This window comes from Miniopterus schreibersii, assembly GCF_964146895.1.
Source record: "Miniopterus schreibersii genome assembly, chromosome: 6".
NCBI lineage: Eukaryota > Metazoa > Chordata > Mammalia > Chiroptera > Miniopteridae > Miniopterus > Miniopterus schreibersii.
In genome coordinates, this window is record NC_138107.1 from 74499780 (window position 1) to 74512097 (window position 12318).

The 12318-nt window shown below is 45.0% G+C and overlaps 1 protein-coding gene across 7 annotated transcripts in view; it reads right to left on the reverse strand.

Moving 5' to 3' along the window:
• Positions 1–12318, reverse strand: part of NHSL1 (NHS like 1) — a 193570-nt gene that overhangs the window by 5350 nt on the left and 175902 nt on the right. For 5 of the 7 annotated variants that reach the window (XM_081141373.1, XM_081141374.1, XM_081141379.1 and 2 more), the window contains 3 exons: positions 9526–9657; positions 1480–4719; positions 848–980 (listed from right to left, as the gene is read on the reverse strand). In XM_081141373.1, the coding sequence (XP_080997499.1) occupies positions 848–980; positions 1480–4719; positions 9526–9657 (3505 nt within the window). The remainder of the gene's footprint in view (positions 1–847; positions 981–1479; positions 4720–9525; positions 9658–12318) is intronic. The other 2 variants (XM_081141375.1, XM_081141377.1) reach the window with 1 other exon arrangement.

Below are 12318 nucleotides of genomic sequence, written 5' to 3' on the forward strand. Positions count from 1 at the left end.
GTTATCTTAAAATACTGTGGTCAAGAAGTCTAGAAGGAAGCGAAGGTTTTATATAGAAAGCACTTGCACATATACAATCTCATCAATTTTTACAATCTCACTGTTGTGAGAGTACTCGGCTATTTACAACCAGAAGAATGAGGCAATAAATAAAACTCTAGTGTTAAATCCTATTCACTCGGTGATCACATATAAAAAGTGTAACACTGCAGGCAGTTATTTAAAAAAATTTTACTCTTTATCTTTTTAAACCAAATAATCTCTGATGCCAGTAGATGGCACTAGCAGCATACAGTAACGAGTGGATTTAATTCCTTTCACTCCTGCTTTAAAAAGATGCACTCTTTTATTGAAATGTTTAAGTAGCCAAAGAAGTTGCTCTATCAAATCCTGTCTTTTCTGTAAAATAAAAATGAAAATAACAATAACAATAAAATAATAATGAAGCACCCTTAGGAAAGATTATGTCTTGTAGAGCTACTCTGTGCATCTTAAGTCCGAAGAACAGCACTCCTCACCTTGACTGGACCATGGCTGCTCCAATCCAACTCTTAATACCCTGTTATATGACTGACACACTGCATTTCAGGCCAGCGAGAGCAGTGCCAACCAGAGGCTTCACACTGAGCCTCTGATCTCCACGTCATCATTAAAATTAGTGGAACAAAGTAAAGCAGAAACTGGAGTCAGAGGAAATAAAAATATAGAAACACACTAAAATGGATCAGTAATCAAGTTAATGAAGCCTAAATGGGTGATAGAAGAAATCTCAACAAAGAAAAATAAACTGAGGAACCATGTGGAAAGGGGGACTCATGAAGGAGAGGAAAATATGAGTTTTGGGTACCTGTGAATAGCTGCAAAGAGGTCTTCCGTGGTCCGGGGTCGGCTGGGGGTCATCGCCTCATCACTCCCTTCCTCCTGAAGGAAGTCCAAGATCTCCGAGGAAGGGCCGGCCGCAGCGGTCTCCGGCACCCCAGCTATGAGAAGCGAGCGAGCAAACACAAGATTCATGAGTGACTTGGATTTCAGTCTTCAACCAAGCTCCACGTTTGCTTCCCTGCCATTCCTGACAACGTGAGAACCACAGGGACAGGCAGTGGGGTCTATAGTCTAATATTTTACAAAGATGGGGGCGCATTATGGCCAAAGCTCATTCTTTTCTGCTCAAGTCTAGAACTAAGCTCTTAAACTGTGTTGTAACATTTCTTTGCAGCTCTCCAGAAGGGAGATTACTCATTGCTATTTAATACCCAGTCTGCTGCAGACCACCATCCCCCACCTCCTTTTCTCTGCCCTTCTGTAAGCTCTACCCTTAGATGCAGCTTTTTAAAAAAATTCACAAAATGCCAAGTTGGTAACCTAAGTGTGAGGCAGCGCAGGGAAGCCACCAACTGCTGGCTCTAATGTGAACATGCACCAACCCTATTTGCTGCGGCTGCACATGGTCGGAGGGGAACGAGAGAAAACCAGACTCACGCCCTGGGTCCTGCAGAGACAGGCAGCTCTCCTCCACACGGTCCCCACGGTCCACACTGTTCTCGGTGCCTGGCTCCTCCTGCTTGGGGGCTGGTGAAGCACTGGGCTGCACCATGGGGACATTGGCTTCCACTCTGCCTGGGGACGTGGATCCTGCAGCTCCTCCCTCAAGAACCGAGCTGCCAGAGTCGGTTTCATCACAACCAGCCCCGGCTGCACAACTCTCTCTGGCCTCTCCCCTCGTGGGGCTGGGCGCCGCTCCGCTCACGTTCTCTGCTGGCTCCACTGTGAAATCTCTCTGTGGAGGTGGCACCACCAGGAACAGTTTGGGCTTCTTGGAAATGGGGGGCGGCTTTTTGCTGGGCGAAGGTCCAGGGGCCCTCTGGAGCGGTGTGGTCCCGGGGCCCGGCCCAGCCTCTGCCTCCCCAGCGCCGCCTGGGCTGCTGCTCGGGAGGCCACGCTCGGCTGCACCGTCCTGGTGACCCTGACTCATGATCTTGGCAGGAGTCGGAAGCGAGCTTGTCACGGAGGCAGGCTGGCTTTCACTCTCCATTTCATTTATGCTATTTCGGGATTTCAGGAAAGCAGATGGCTTTAAATGATACTGGGGCACAACCGGAGTTCGTTTTTCCTGAGATGCTTGTTCGCGCGACAGTGCTCCCTCGGTTCCTGAGTTCTTCACCGGCCTCAGCTGCACCATCTGCAGGGCTTCTGTGGTTATCAGGGGCATGGGGGGCCTGCCGCCCTCCTCCTTGGTCACGGGCTGGCCAAAGGCCTCCTGGGGGGAGTCTGGCTGGCTCCACTTTTTGAAAGAAGGCCTGGCATCTTTCATCAATTTGGGGTCAAGGGGTGGGGCAGGAGGGGGAGCCACGGAGGGTGCAGACGGTGGAGGGGACAGCACCGGGGCAGATGAGTCCAGAAGGGGGCTATGTGTGGCGGGGGGAGGGGGGAAGCACACGTCAGCAGGACAGAAGGGTGTGAGGGCTTCTGGTGGTGGAGGGGGGAAAAGGGGAGACCGAGGCAGAGGGGGGCCCTCGGGGGAATCTGCTAAAGGCGGGGGAGGGGGAAGAAAAGGAGACTTGTCTGCAGGGCACGGAGACGGGAGAGACGGGAGAGGAGGAAGAGCAGGGAGCGGGGCCGGCACCGTGTCTGGCCTCTTTGCAGTCCCGCTTCCCTCCGTGGACGTGTTCGAGGACAGGGACGTGGACGACGAGGAGATGGACACCGAGGACACCAGGGAGGACTTCCTTTCTGGGACCTTGGGCTTGGCCTTCCCCTTCCCATTGGCTGGTGACATTGATTTTAAAAACACAGGCACAGGGGTGAGGGCTGTGGGTGTATTCGACTGGCTGGAATACCCACTGGACGGAGAAGTGACTCTATGGGACTTCTCCGGGGAGGTGATCTTTGGTTTGACTGAGCCGCCAGGCACCTGGGGCACGGCGGCCCTGGACCCCTCCTGGACGTGGCGGACCGGCCCGTTTCCAGTTGGAGCCCCATTGCTGGCCGAACAGCCCCCGCCAGCGTTCCCAGCGTCTTCTTGCAGGCCCGTGTAGTCAATGTAGTAACCCCAAGGGTCCGTGTACTCGGACTTGACACTGCTCGTGTCGCTCTGTGACGGGGTGACCCCGCACAGGGAGTGGACGTTGGGCGTGGTGGCCGACGTCAGGCTGCTGCCCCCGCTCACCGTGCTCTGGCTGCGGGAGCGGGGCAGCCAGGGCTCCTCCGGGTCGCTGCAGGGGCTCTGGGAGGGCGACAGGCCGCCCTTGCCAGGGAGGTTCAGCTGCAGCGAGTGCTGGAGCGAGGCGATGAGGCTCTCGTTTAGCACCTGCCCGTTGGTCTGGGCATTCTTCTTGGGGATCCTGCGCAGAGAGTCCGTCCGAGAAGGTGGCAGCGGAGGCTTCTTTGCTTTCTTCAAAGAGATGTTTCGAGAAAGGGTTTTTTCATGGCCATTGGACTGGTCCCCTTGGTTCTTCTGAGTTCTTCCATCAAAAACATTGATCACGCTGTGCCTGGGGTTCCCAAAGCCATTGCTGCTTCTGCACAGATTCCTGGACCTGTGTCCGGCATCAGGGTAAATAGATGTGTAGTAGCCATCGTGGTCCTCCGAATACAGGGACCTGGCGTCATCTTTGTTGGACGTCTGGTCCAAACTGCTGCTGCTCACGTTACTTACAGGAGTGGAGCAACCAGGAGTTGCCAAATGAGGCTTCAGTGGGGATGCCCGCCCACTCCCCGAGGCACTGTATTCCCAGGGCTCCACGCTGCTGTGCCCCCTGCCTCCTGAGTAGCTGGACTCACTCTTGCCATCCACATCCTGGGGGTGGGCGGGGAAGCTCAGGTTCTTTCTACAGTTGTAGGTCATGGCTTGGGCTCCCCTCTCCTGATGTGCTGGGGTACTGAGAGAGACTGCTGAATCACAGAGGGACAAGAGCATGGCTGCACCGGGTGGATGGGGCTCTAAAGCCCGTGAAACAATGGTGGGGTGACCCTCACTCCAGGTGCCATTGGGAGACTGATGGTCATCTTCACCGGAGCGCCTGGGGAGGAGGTGGCCTCTGGATTTCATCTTCGTGTGTGAGGAGGAGCTGCTAATTTTACTGTCCAGCTGCCCTGAACTCTGAGCAGTATGAATAACAATAACCTCCGAGGAGGAGGAGAGGGTGGCATTGGGGATGATGCTGGTGGAGTAGGTCCCATGAGGAGACACCACACGTGCTGGGCTTGTTCTGTTTTCACTCTCAAAGTGCCTCAGCTCCTGGGACTTGGGCCTTAACAGTGTTCCAGTCCTTGAGGCACTTCCTAAGTTTTCATCTGCCTGTGGGTTACCCCTCTGGTAGGGGAACGGGCCATCCAGGTCTTCTGCAGGGCCCAGGGTACCCAGCCGGGGATCGAGGGACTGAATGCTGGCCCTGGCTCCGGAGCGGGGAAGACTGTGGAAACCGGCATCGCTGTTGAGGCGAGAGGGGAACACAATGCCGGCAGAATCGCTCAGCACAGACATGTTCCCGGAGGAGCCGGAGAAGTGGCTCATCTGGGCAGCGATGCCCTGCCCCTTCTGTGCCCTGATTCTCCTCATGGAAGGCGGCACGACTTTCACTTCCTCAGTCTGACAGCTGGAGTCCCTGGTTTCGAAGTGCTGCCCAACAGACCGATAGCAGTCAAGCCTTCCTAGTGTCGAGTAGCGGTCTGGAGAGTACACCGAGTGACCACCAACACCATCTTGGCTGGGGCCCGATGCTGGAGACAAAGGAGAAAGAGGCTTGTTACCTAAAACACAGTATCTTAGTTCATCACCTCCTTCTGACTCTGTCATACTTGAAAAAGACAAAAACTTCTCTATTTGATCTAGTTTTTCTCCTGGAGACACCTAAGTGAGAGTTTATATAGTTACCAATAGCTCCTAAAATAAAAACCCTTATTATGAACTTCATGTACTTCTCTTAATTTGTACTTCAGATTCTCCTATAGATTACGTGCTGCATATGGAATTCTTATTCAGCCTTTGAGATCAAGGCTGAGAGCTCGGTGGAAGGTTTACTTTTCAAGTAACCTCCTTTCAGTGACAGTTTCAAGGTAGCCCGTCATCTACCAGGTGCCTGCCCAGGGCATCTGTCAAGCAGGACCTGTCTTTCCCAAAGACAGATAGATGAATGTAATAGTTCAACAATAGGGCTACAAAGATACTGTTTATGAAGGATATTGGTATAAAACAGTGTTAATTACATTAATTTCTATGTTAGAAGAAAACCCTAAGAAAAAGAAAACCGATTTACAGGCCCATCTGTGTTTCAAACATTTCATTATCCATCTCAAGCCATTATCATCTGTCTGTCAGTGACATTCAAAATTCAACAGCAATCTGTTGTGTTCTGCTGGAAAAAAAGCAGCAGGGACTGATCCAGTGAGCGTTTCCTCAAATTAGGGCTATTCATTTCTTGGAGCTTTACCTCTAAACCAAGAGTAGTATGTTTAACAAAGTAAAAAGCACAAGGAAGGCCAAACGGAGAGGGAAGTGGACAAGAAAACACATTAAGTGTAGATAACAGATTTCAAGCTACCTAGGAAAGAACAGAAGCTTAAAAAAAAAAATCATGAAGGCAAGAACTTACCCAAAATGTACAGAGAGAAAAAATCAATTTATGCAGAGTAATCATTAGGACAAATTAAGTGTTGAAAATTAGTAGCAAAACCACAGTTCTCTTTACATTGTTATCCAACAAGGACCTGAGAATAGCTGCAGCCTGGGCTTGGCTGAGCGATGCTAGCTGAGCACCCACCAGCATCACTGTTCCCCCGACAAGGACACTGGTGATAGGATTCAGGAGCACTCCTTCCACACCCCACGTAAGTCCCCAGCTGGATCTAAAGCCTTGTGATCCTCCAAATAGCAAAGCACTTTACTAAAATGGCAGCACCATTCTTGGTACAAACCACAAGGAGATGTCACCCTGTGGAGGAAGGCGCCCCAGCACAAAACCCTTCCCTTCACTGGGATGATGGAGAATCATTGTTATTTCCTTCCCCTCTCCCCCGCCAAGTACCCACTCACTAAAGGCACACACACACACACACAAACTCACACATGCACACTCACACATACACGCACAGACACACGAGGTTCTCCCCTGGAAAGAGTGGGAGTAGGCAAAAGGGCAGGAGCAGAAGAAAAATCCACTTTGAGGAAAGAGAAACAAAAGGTGCACATTTTACCATTTGGTACAAGTTTGGAAGGTGGGAGGCTCACTTGCATGGCTGTATCAGTTTGCACCAGTTTGGTGCCAAACATTCAAGATACCTTATTCCACTCAACAATGGGTTTTACTATCTTTTTCTTTCAAAATTGTAGTAGTTTTTGCATGGGGCCAATGGTAATGTTTAACTCTCTCTACGGGCCATAAACAACGTCCTGATTCTTTCAGGTAGCAATTTTGAAGGTGAAACAATCCTTGGCTTCTGAAAATGGGAATATAGCCATTCCTTCACCATCTACAGCCCAGTACAACTTTCTTATTAAAATAAAAATATTTTTCTAAAGACCTTTAAAAATGGGAAAACTCATATATCATTTAACACAGGGACCAACAACATTCTATTCCCAAAACATATTCTCCAATATTTTCACAGTACAAAACATGTCACAATATTACAGATACAGAGGCTAAATTGATTAGAATTAAAGAATAAAAGCAGATACAAAAAGAGAACTACAAACAAGGATAAGCCACTCAGATGCTCGTAAAAATCTGGATGGGATTATGTGATTTAAAAATATAATGTAAAGAAATAATTATGTATATTTTTCTTTTACTTATTTATAACACTACAAGAGATTTTCAATTTTTAAAGACTACATGTAATCAAAGACAGAAATCTACAAGTTTTATATTTAAGGTTTACATAGCATTTTTTTAAAAGTCTTATCAGCACTTGTAACTAATATATTATTGTTTGTCAAATATAATTTAAAAATAAATTTTAAAAAGTCTTGGTAGGCTCTGGCCGCTGTGGCTCATTTGATAGGAGCATCGTCCTGTGCACAGAAAGGTCAACCGTACCCAGGTTGTGGCTCGATCCCTGGTAGGGGCGTGTTCGGGAGGCAGCAATCTCTCCCACTTTGATGTTTCTCTCTCTCTCTCTCTCTCAAATCAATAAAAACATATTTATAAAAGCCTTGCCCTGGCCAGTGTGGCTCAGTGTTTAGAGTCAGCCTGTGCACTGAAGGGTCTCAGGTTTGACTCCTGGTCAAGGGCACATACCTGGGTTGCAGGTTCACTCCCAGCCCCTGGCTACGGTGCATGCGCGAGGCAATCAATTGATGTGTCTCTCTCACATCGATGTTTCTCTCTCTCTCTCTCTCTCTCTCTCTCTCTTTCTCTCTCTCCCCCTCTCTCTAAAAAGGCAATGGAAAAAATACCCTCATGTGAAGATTAACAAAAAAAAGCAAAAAAAAAACGAGAGAAATAAATGTGATCTCTAGGGGCTCAAACACCCATTTAGAAAATATTAAAATTATAAAAGATATGATTTACCAAGCTGACCAGATCATTCCAATAAGGTCAAAGAGGCAACTGAGTGATTGGTTCCATGCTGGTTGGCTCAGTAATAAGTGATAAATGTTCATAATTCTGAGGTTCTAGAACTCATATTACATACATATATGGATAATTCATATTGAATACTTCTGTGTATGTGTATCTTTATCTAGGCCAAGCTATTCTTACACTCTCTGCACAAAGCCATCCAAAACCTACCTATTTTGGTTGGAAAGCCGATTAAAATGTAGCCTACTCTTGAAACATCCACCTTGTTATCTCACAAAGGGCCTATCTTTACAGTCACTCCTTTTGGTTAAGGCACTTCTTCTAAAAGACCAGCTCAAATATAAATGTTACCTGAGTGCTGTAAGAGATGAAGCCATTAAACATCTACTGAACATACACATACATATTAGTTTTTCAAATTAGTTAGCTGTCATCTAAAGGAGAAAAAAAAAAGAGTCTGAAAGAACAGGATACAGGAGGACTGGCCACTAAAAAAAGCAGCATGTGGGATGGGGGCATGAACCAAAGACAGACTTCACAATCCTGTGGATGTAATCTCGCCTTTGTGATAAACCCCTATGTTACGGGATGAGGTGAGCACCTGTGCGTCCTCCGGGTCGCTGGAGCTACCTAGAGCAGAAGCAAAGCACTGCTATTCTTGTCTCGCTGCTGCAGTCTGGAAGGCAGAGCATCCATACTGTAGAATCGAGTGGCAGTAAAAGAGCAAATGCCAAGGAAAGAAGAGGGAGCAGAGGTGTCGGGAAAAACACATAGGAGCAGTGTCTATAGCACCTGGAAGCTGAAACGCTACCTCAGAGTGCTATGATGGGTATATCACTATTGCTGGGATACACTCATTTTAACTAAAAGACGAATATGCAAGTACAGAAATAAAGATTCTGAATTTCTACAGTATAACCTTTAATGGTAAGTAAAAGTAAAAACATCAGGTGAAAGTAACTAGAATGAAATAAGTCCATAGGTTGGCTGAAGAGAAAGGCAAATTTCAAAAAAGGCAGTATTAAGTTCCCCACAATAATTACATCAGCGGCTATTATGGTCATCGTAGTATCAGGCACCGAGGGCTTCCCCTGTATTAACTCATTAAATCCAAACCACCCTCCCCTGAATGAGGAAGAGACTCAGAGGGGTGAAGTAAGAAAGTAACCAGCTGGAGGGCACCCAGAGAGTTAGTGGCAGAGCCAGGATGCAGGTCTGAGCCGCCTGGCCCCGGGGTCCCCGCGGCTGCAGTCTGCTGCGCCGCCTCCGCAGACCCTCCCGACGGGCCCATTAAACCCAGAGAGGAAGTGCACGTAGAAAGAGGGGAGTGAAGAGATTGTCCGCAGTCCAGATAAAGATGAGAGAAACGAGTGGATAAGTGAGGAATGAAGCAAACCCCGTCCACTAGCCAAAAAAAAGGGGTTTTTTTGGTTTTCTGTTTTTATCACAGGTGGAAAATTACTGACTCAAAAAGCTATGAAGTTGTTTCATTCATTGGAAGTACATAAATGCACTAGCCAACATAAATGACTATTTCCTACCATACTGTAGTTACTGATTACCTCACACTGCTGTCTCTTTGATGACAAATGCCACTAATATTGTCAGTAAAATTAATAAAGTCCATATTTGTAACTTGAAGTCCTGGAAGGAGTTTTCAGTTTTATGAAAACTTAAAATCTAAATGAAAACTAAATTTAATTGTGGCAATTCCCCACTGTTCAAGGTACACAGAGATGATGGCACCACTGTGAATTTCTACCATCCCAGTTACTAGTTTTGATATAAACGTCTCCTCTTACCTTCTCACCGAAATTCAATGTATCATCTGCATGGGCTGTTAAGATTTGCACACAGTGCCTCATTCAGAAAAGAAGCTGGCCCTTTGGGGCACCAAATGGCTATCAGAATGTATCGATTTCACAAGCACCACAGATGAGGTTAGCATAGGAATGCTGAGCAGCAACGAGGGGCAACAGAATACAGTTCTGATGAGCCATACCTAGCTCCTTCTGTATGTTGTCAGGGACTCCTGTAATAGTCTTTCTCCTTTTGACTTTCTTCGGTCGTCTTACCAGAGTGTCTGTGTAAATTAGAGACCGCCGCAGGCTGGCCTGGCGATCGAAATTCTCCCCTAATGCAGAGTAGTAGAACAAGCAAAGCAATGTTATTGTCAAGCAAGCTGACACCATGCACTTTCTTCCAGAAGCTTGTTGTCAAATGATAAGAAGGTATTAATAATGATGTTAGCCAGTCATATGATGATGAATGAATGCTGAAGGGCAAAAAAGGGAGGGAAAGCACATTATCATTATAAGGCTCTTTTCCAATTTCTATGTGTGTGTCCTTCCAAAGGAAGCACCTGGATCTCATTTTCAAATGAGCTGGAGTGGAAAATGCAAATTTGTTAACAACACGCCAGAAGAGCAATTCTGCATTATTTTAAACATGAGTCATTCTGGAAGGGTTTCATGTAGGTCCTCTGGTCACCGATATCACTCTTTACATCAGGGTGTATGTGATGATGGCAATAAATGTATCTTAATCATTTAGTCAACTCCAGAGACCATCACAATGTCGTGTCCTATGTGATGAAACAAATAACTTAGTCAAGAATTCTTAGATGAAGAGCTTTTCCTTCCAATCAAGGAGACTGTGGACAGACTGTGGAAATCGCTGTGGTGCGAGATACAACCATACTGAAAAATACAAAGCCTTATAATGATGAAGTACTTTCTCACAATGAGACCCAGTGGCACTGCTGCTGTTAAAGCTGAATTGCTTCTTTAGTTCATAGTCACTTGCAACAGTTGACTGAATTCAGACATTTCAGGTAATGCTGCAACCAAACCCCAAATGTCAGATCCACAGGACTTTTTTTCTTTCTAAAGTGTGAACTTGTGTGATTGATACACAATAGGGAAACATTAAAAAATAAAGTAGCCGGTTTTGATTTGTCTATTTTAAATTACTTGCCAGTTTAATTAAAGAAAGTTTTATAGCACTGACCTTGTCAAATGGTTACCTCCACAAAAAGAGATTTTTAAAAATACATTATATATTTAAAAAATACACAAATTATATATTTTTGTCATTCTTATGTTATAAGTATAAAAACATTCACTCTTTTTAGCAATACTGACACACATTCAAAGTGGGTATGCTATGAATAACGTTCTTTCTGTTTTAATAGGAGTAAGTTGTAAATAGAACCTTATCCAATCAAAACAGAGGATAAGAGATTTGAATGATCAAAATACATTTCACCTACTAAGGAACAAACTTCAATAAATACTCCCAAACTTGAAAATGCTCCCAATTTTGTTCCTAATGAAGGAAAACAGAAACGATTGAGAGAAGACCCTGAAACACAAAAAGTACCATCCCTGTAATAAATGGGTCACTGTGCATAGCATATGTGATGTTTGTAAGAGGCAAGTCATGCTTTCCACGGTCCATTAGTTCCCTGCAGCAGAGGGAAAAATTTCCTTGTATCAAGGCATTAAGAATGGATAAAACATTAATAGATAGTTGAATTTAGTCTCCAGTTTTGCTTCCTAAACAAGAACAAAAGATAAACCACTCAAGCTCCAAGGAAATTAAGAAATAAACCATGAGAACGGACACCACCATTAAAGGTGCCAACTCTCCACCTTGCACTGTTACCTAAAGGACTATGTCCCCTGCTGGACTATACATTTCCTGAAGGTAGGGATCATGATTTATGTACCTTAGCATTCCCTGGAGCACTCAGCTCAATGCCCAACACAAAGTAGCTATTCAGTAAATATCTGTTAAATTGAGAGGAATCCAATCATTCTCTTTCACTGAAAACTGGCATTAGTCAGTCAAGGTTACTACTTAGAAATCAATTTTACTGGCTCAAACAGCAATACCAAGCCAGTTGGTAGAAACTGTTTAAGTATGTCTACCCACTCTTATTTTCCAGGTGGAAGGGTTGTTATTCCACATGGCAGATTATGAAACATAATGTCATATATACATTTTATTTTCAACATTTTTTTCTCTTCAAAATTTAGAACACGCTGAGTCCCCAAAGAACTATGACTAAAGAGGTTAAATTGATTTTCAGGCTTGCTGCTCACTGTGCTGCTAATGTTCTACCTTTATGCCTGGCGGGCTTCACTTTGGATTTGAAATAATGTATTTGTCGGCACTTTCTCCCCAGCTGAACCTTACTGAAAATCAAACTAGAGGGTCAATGTTTGCCCAAATAAATGAGCACATGACAATTCCCTACAGGAAGCTACATTTTATCTCAAAAGTCGTGGGGCTTTAGAAAATGTCATTTAAATAGTATGAAGCTGTCCAACCTGTGTCAATTCAACTACTAAAAGTGAAAAATCTCCACTTCTAAAAACATTAATCACTCAAGTAAAAGTAACTTGCATTTTGATATAACTCATATTGCTCATTTTTTTACTATCATTTACCTTTCCTGTGTGCATTTTGAAGGCCTCCTTTTAAACTTTATGTAATTCATATCCACCTACTCATCAAACAGGAGAGAATTAAAGCTCAAAGAAAGGACACTGTCTACCACTGTGACAATGTATTTCATTGTAAATAATTCATTACTCCTAAAATTCTAGTTACTCTATTTTAAATTTACTAATCTCATGATAATGCATTTTATCCTAATTCCATTAAGGACTATCATATTTCATAGCACAATCTTTTAATAATATTATTCCTGGGGCATTTAATCATATATAATTACATTTCTGCTGCATTTAATCAATCAAGTAATGTAATGCATTTTTCTTATAGAAAA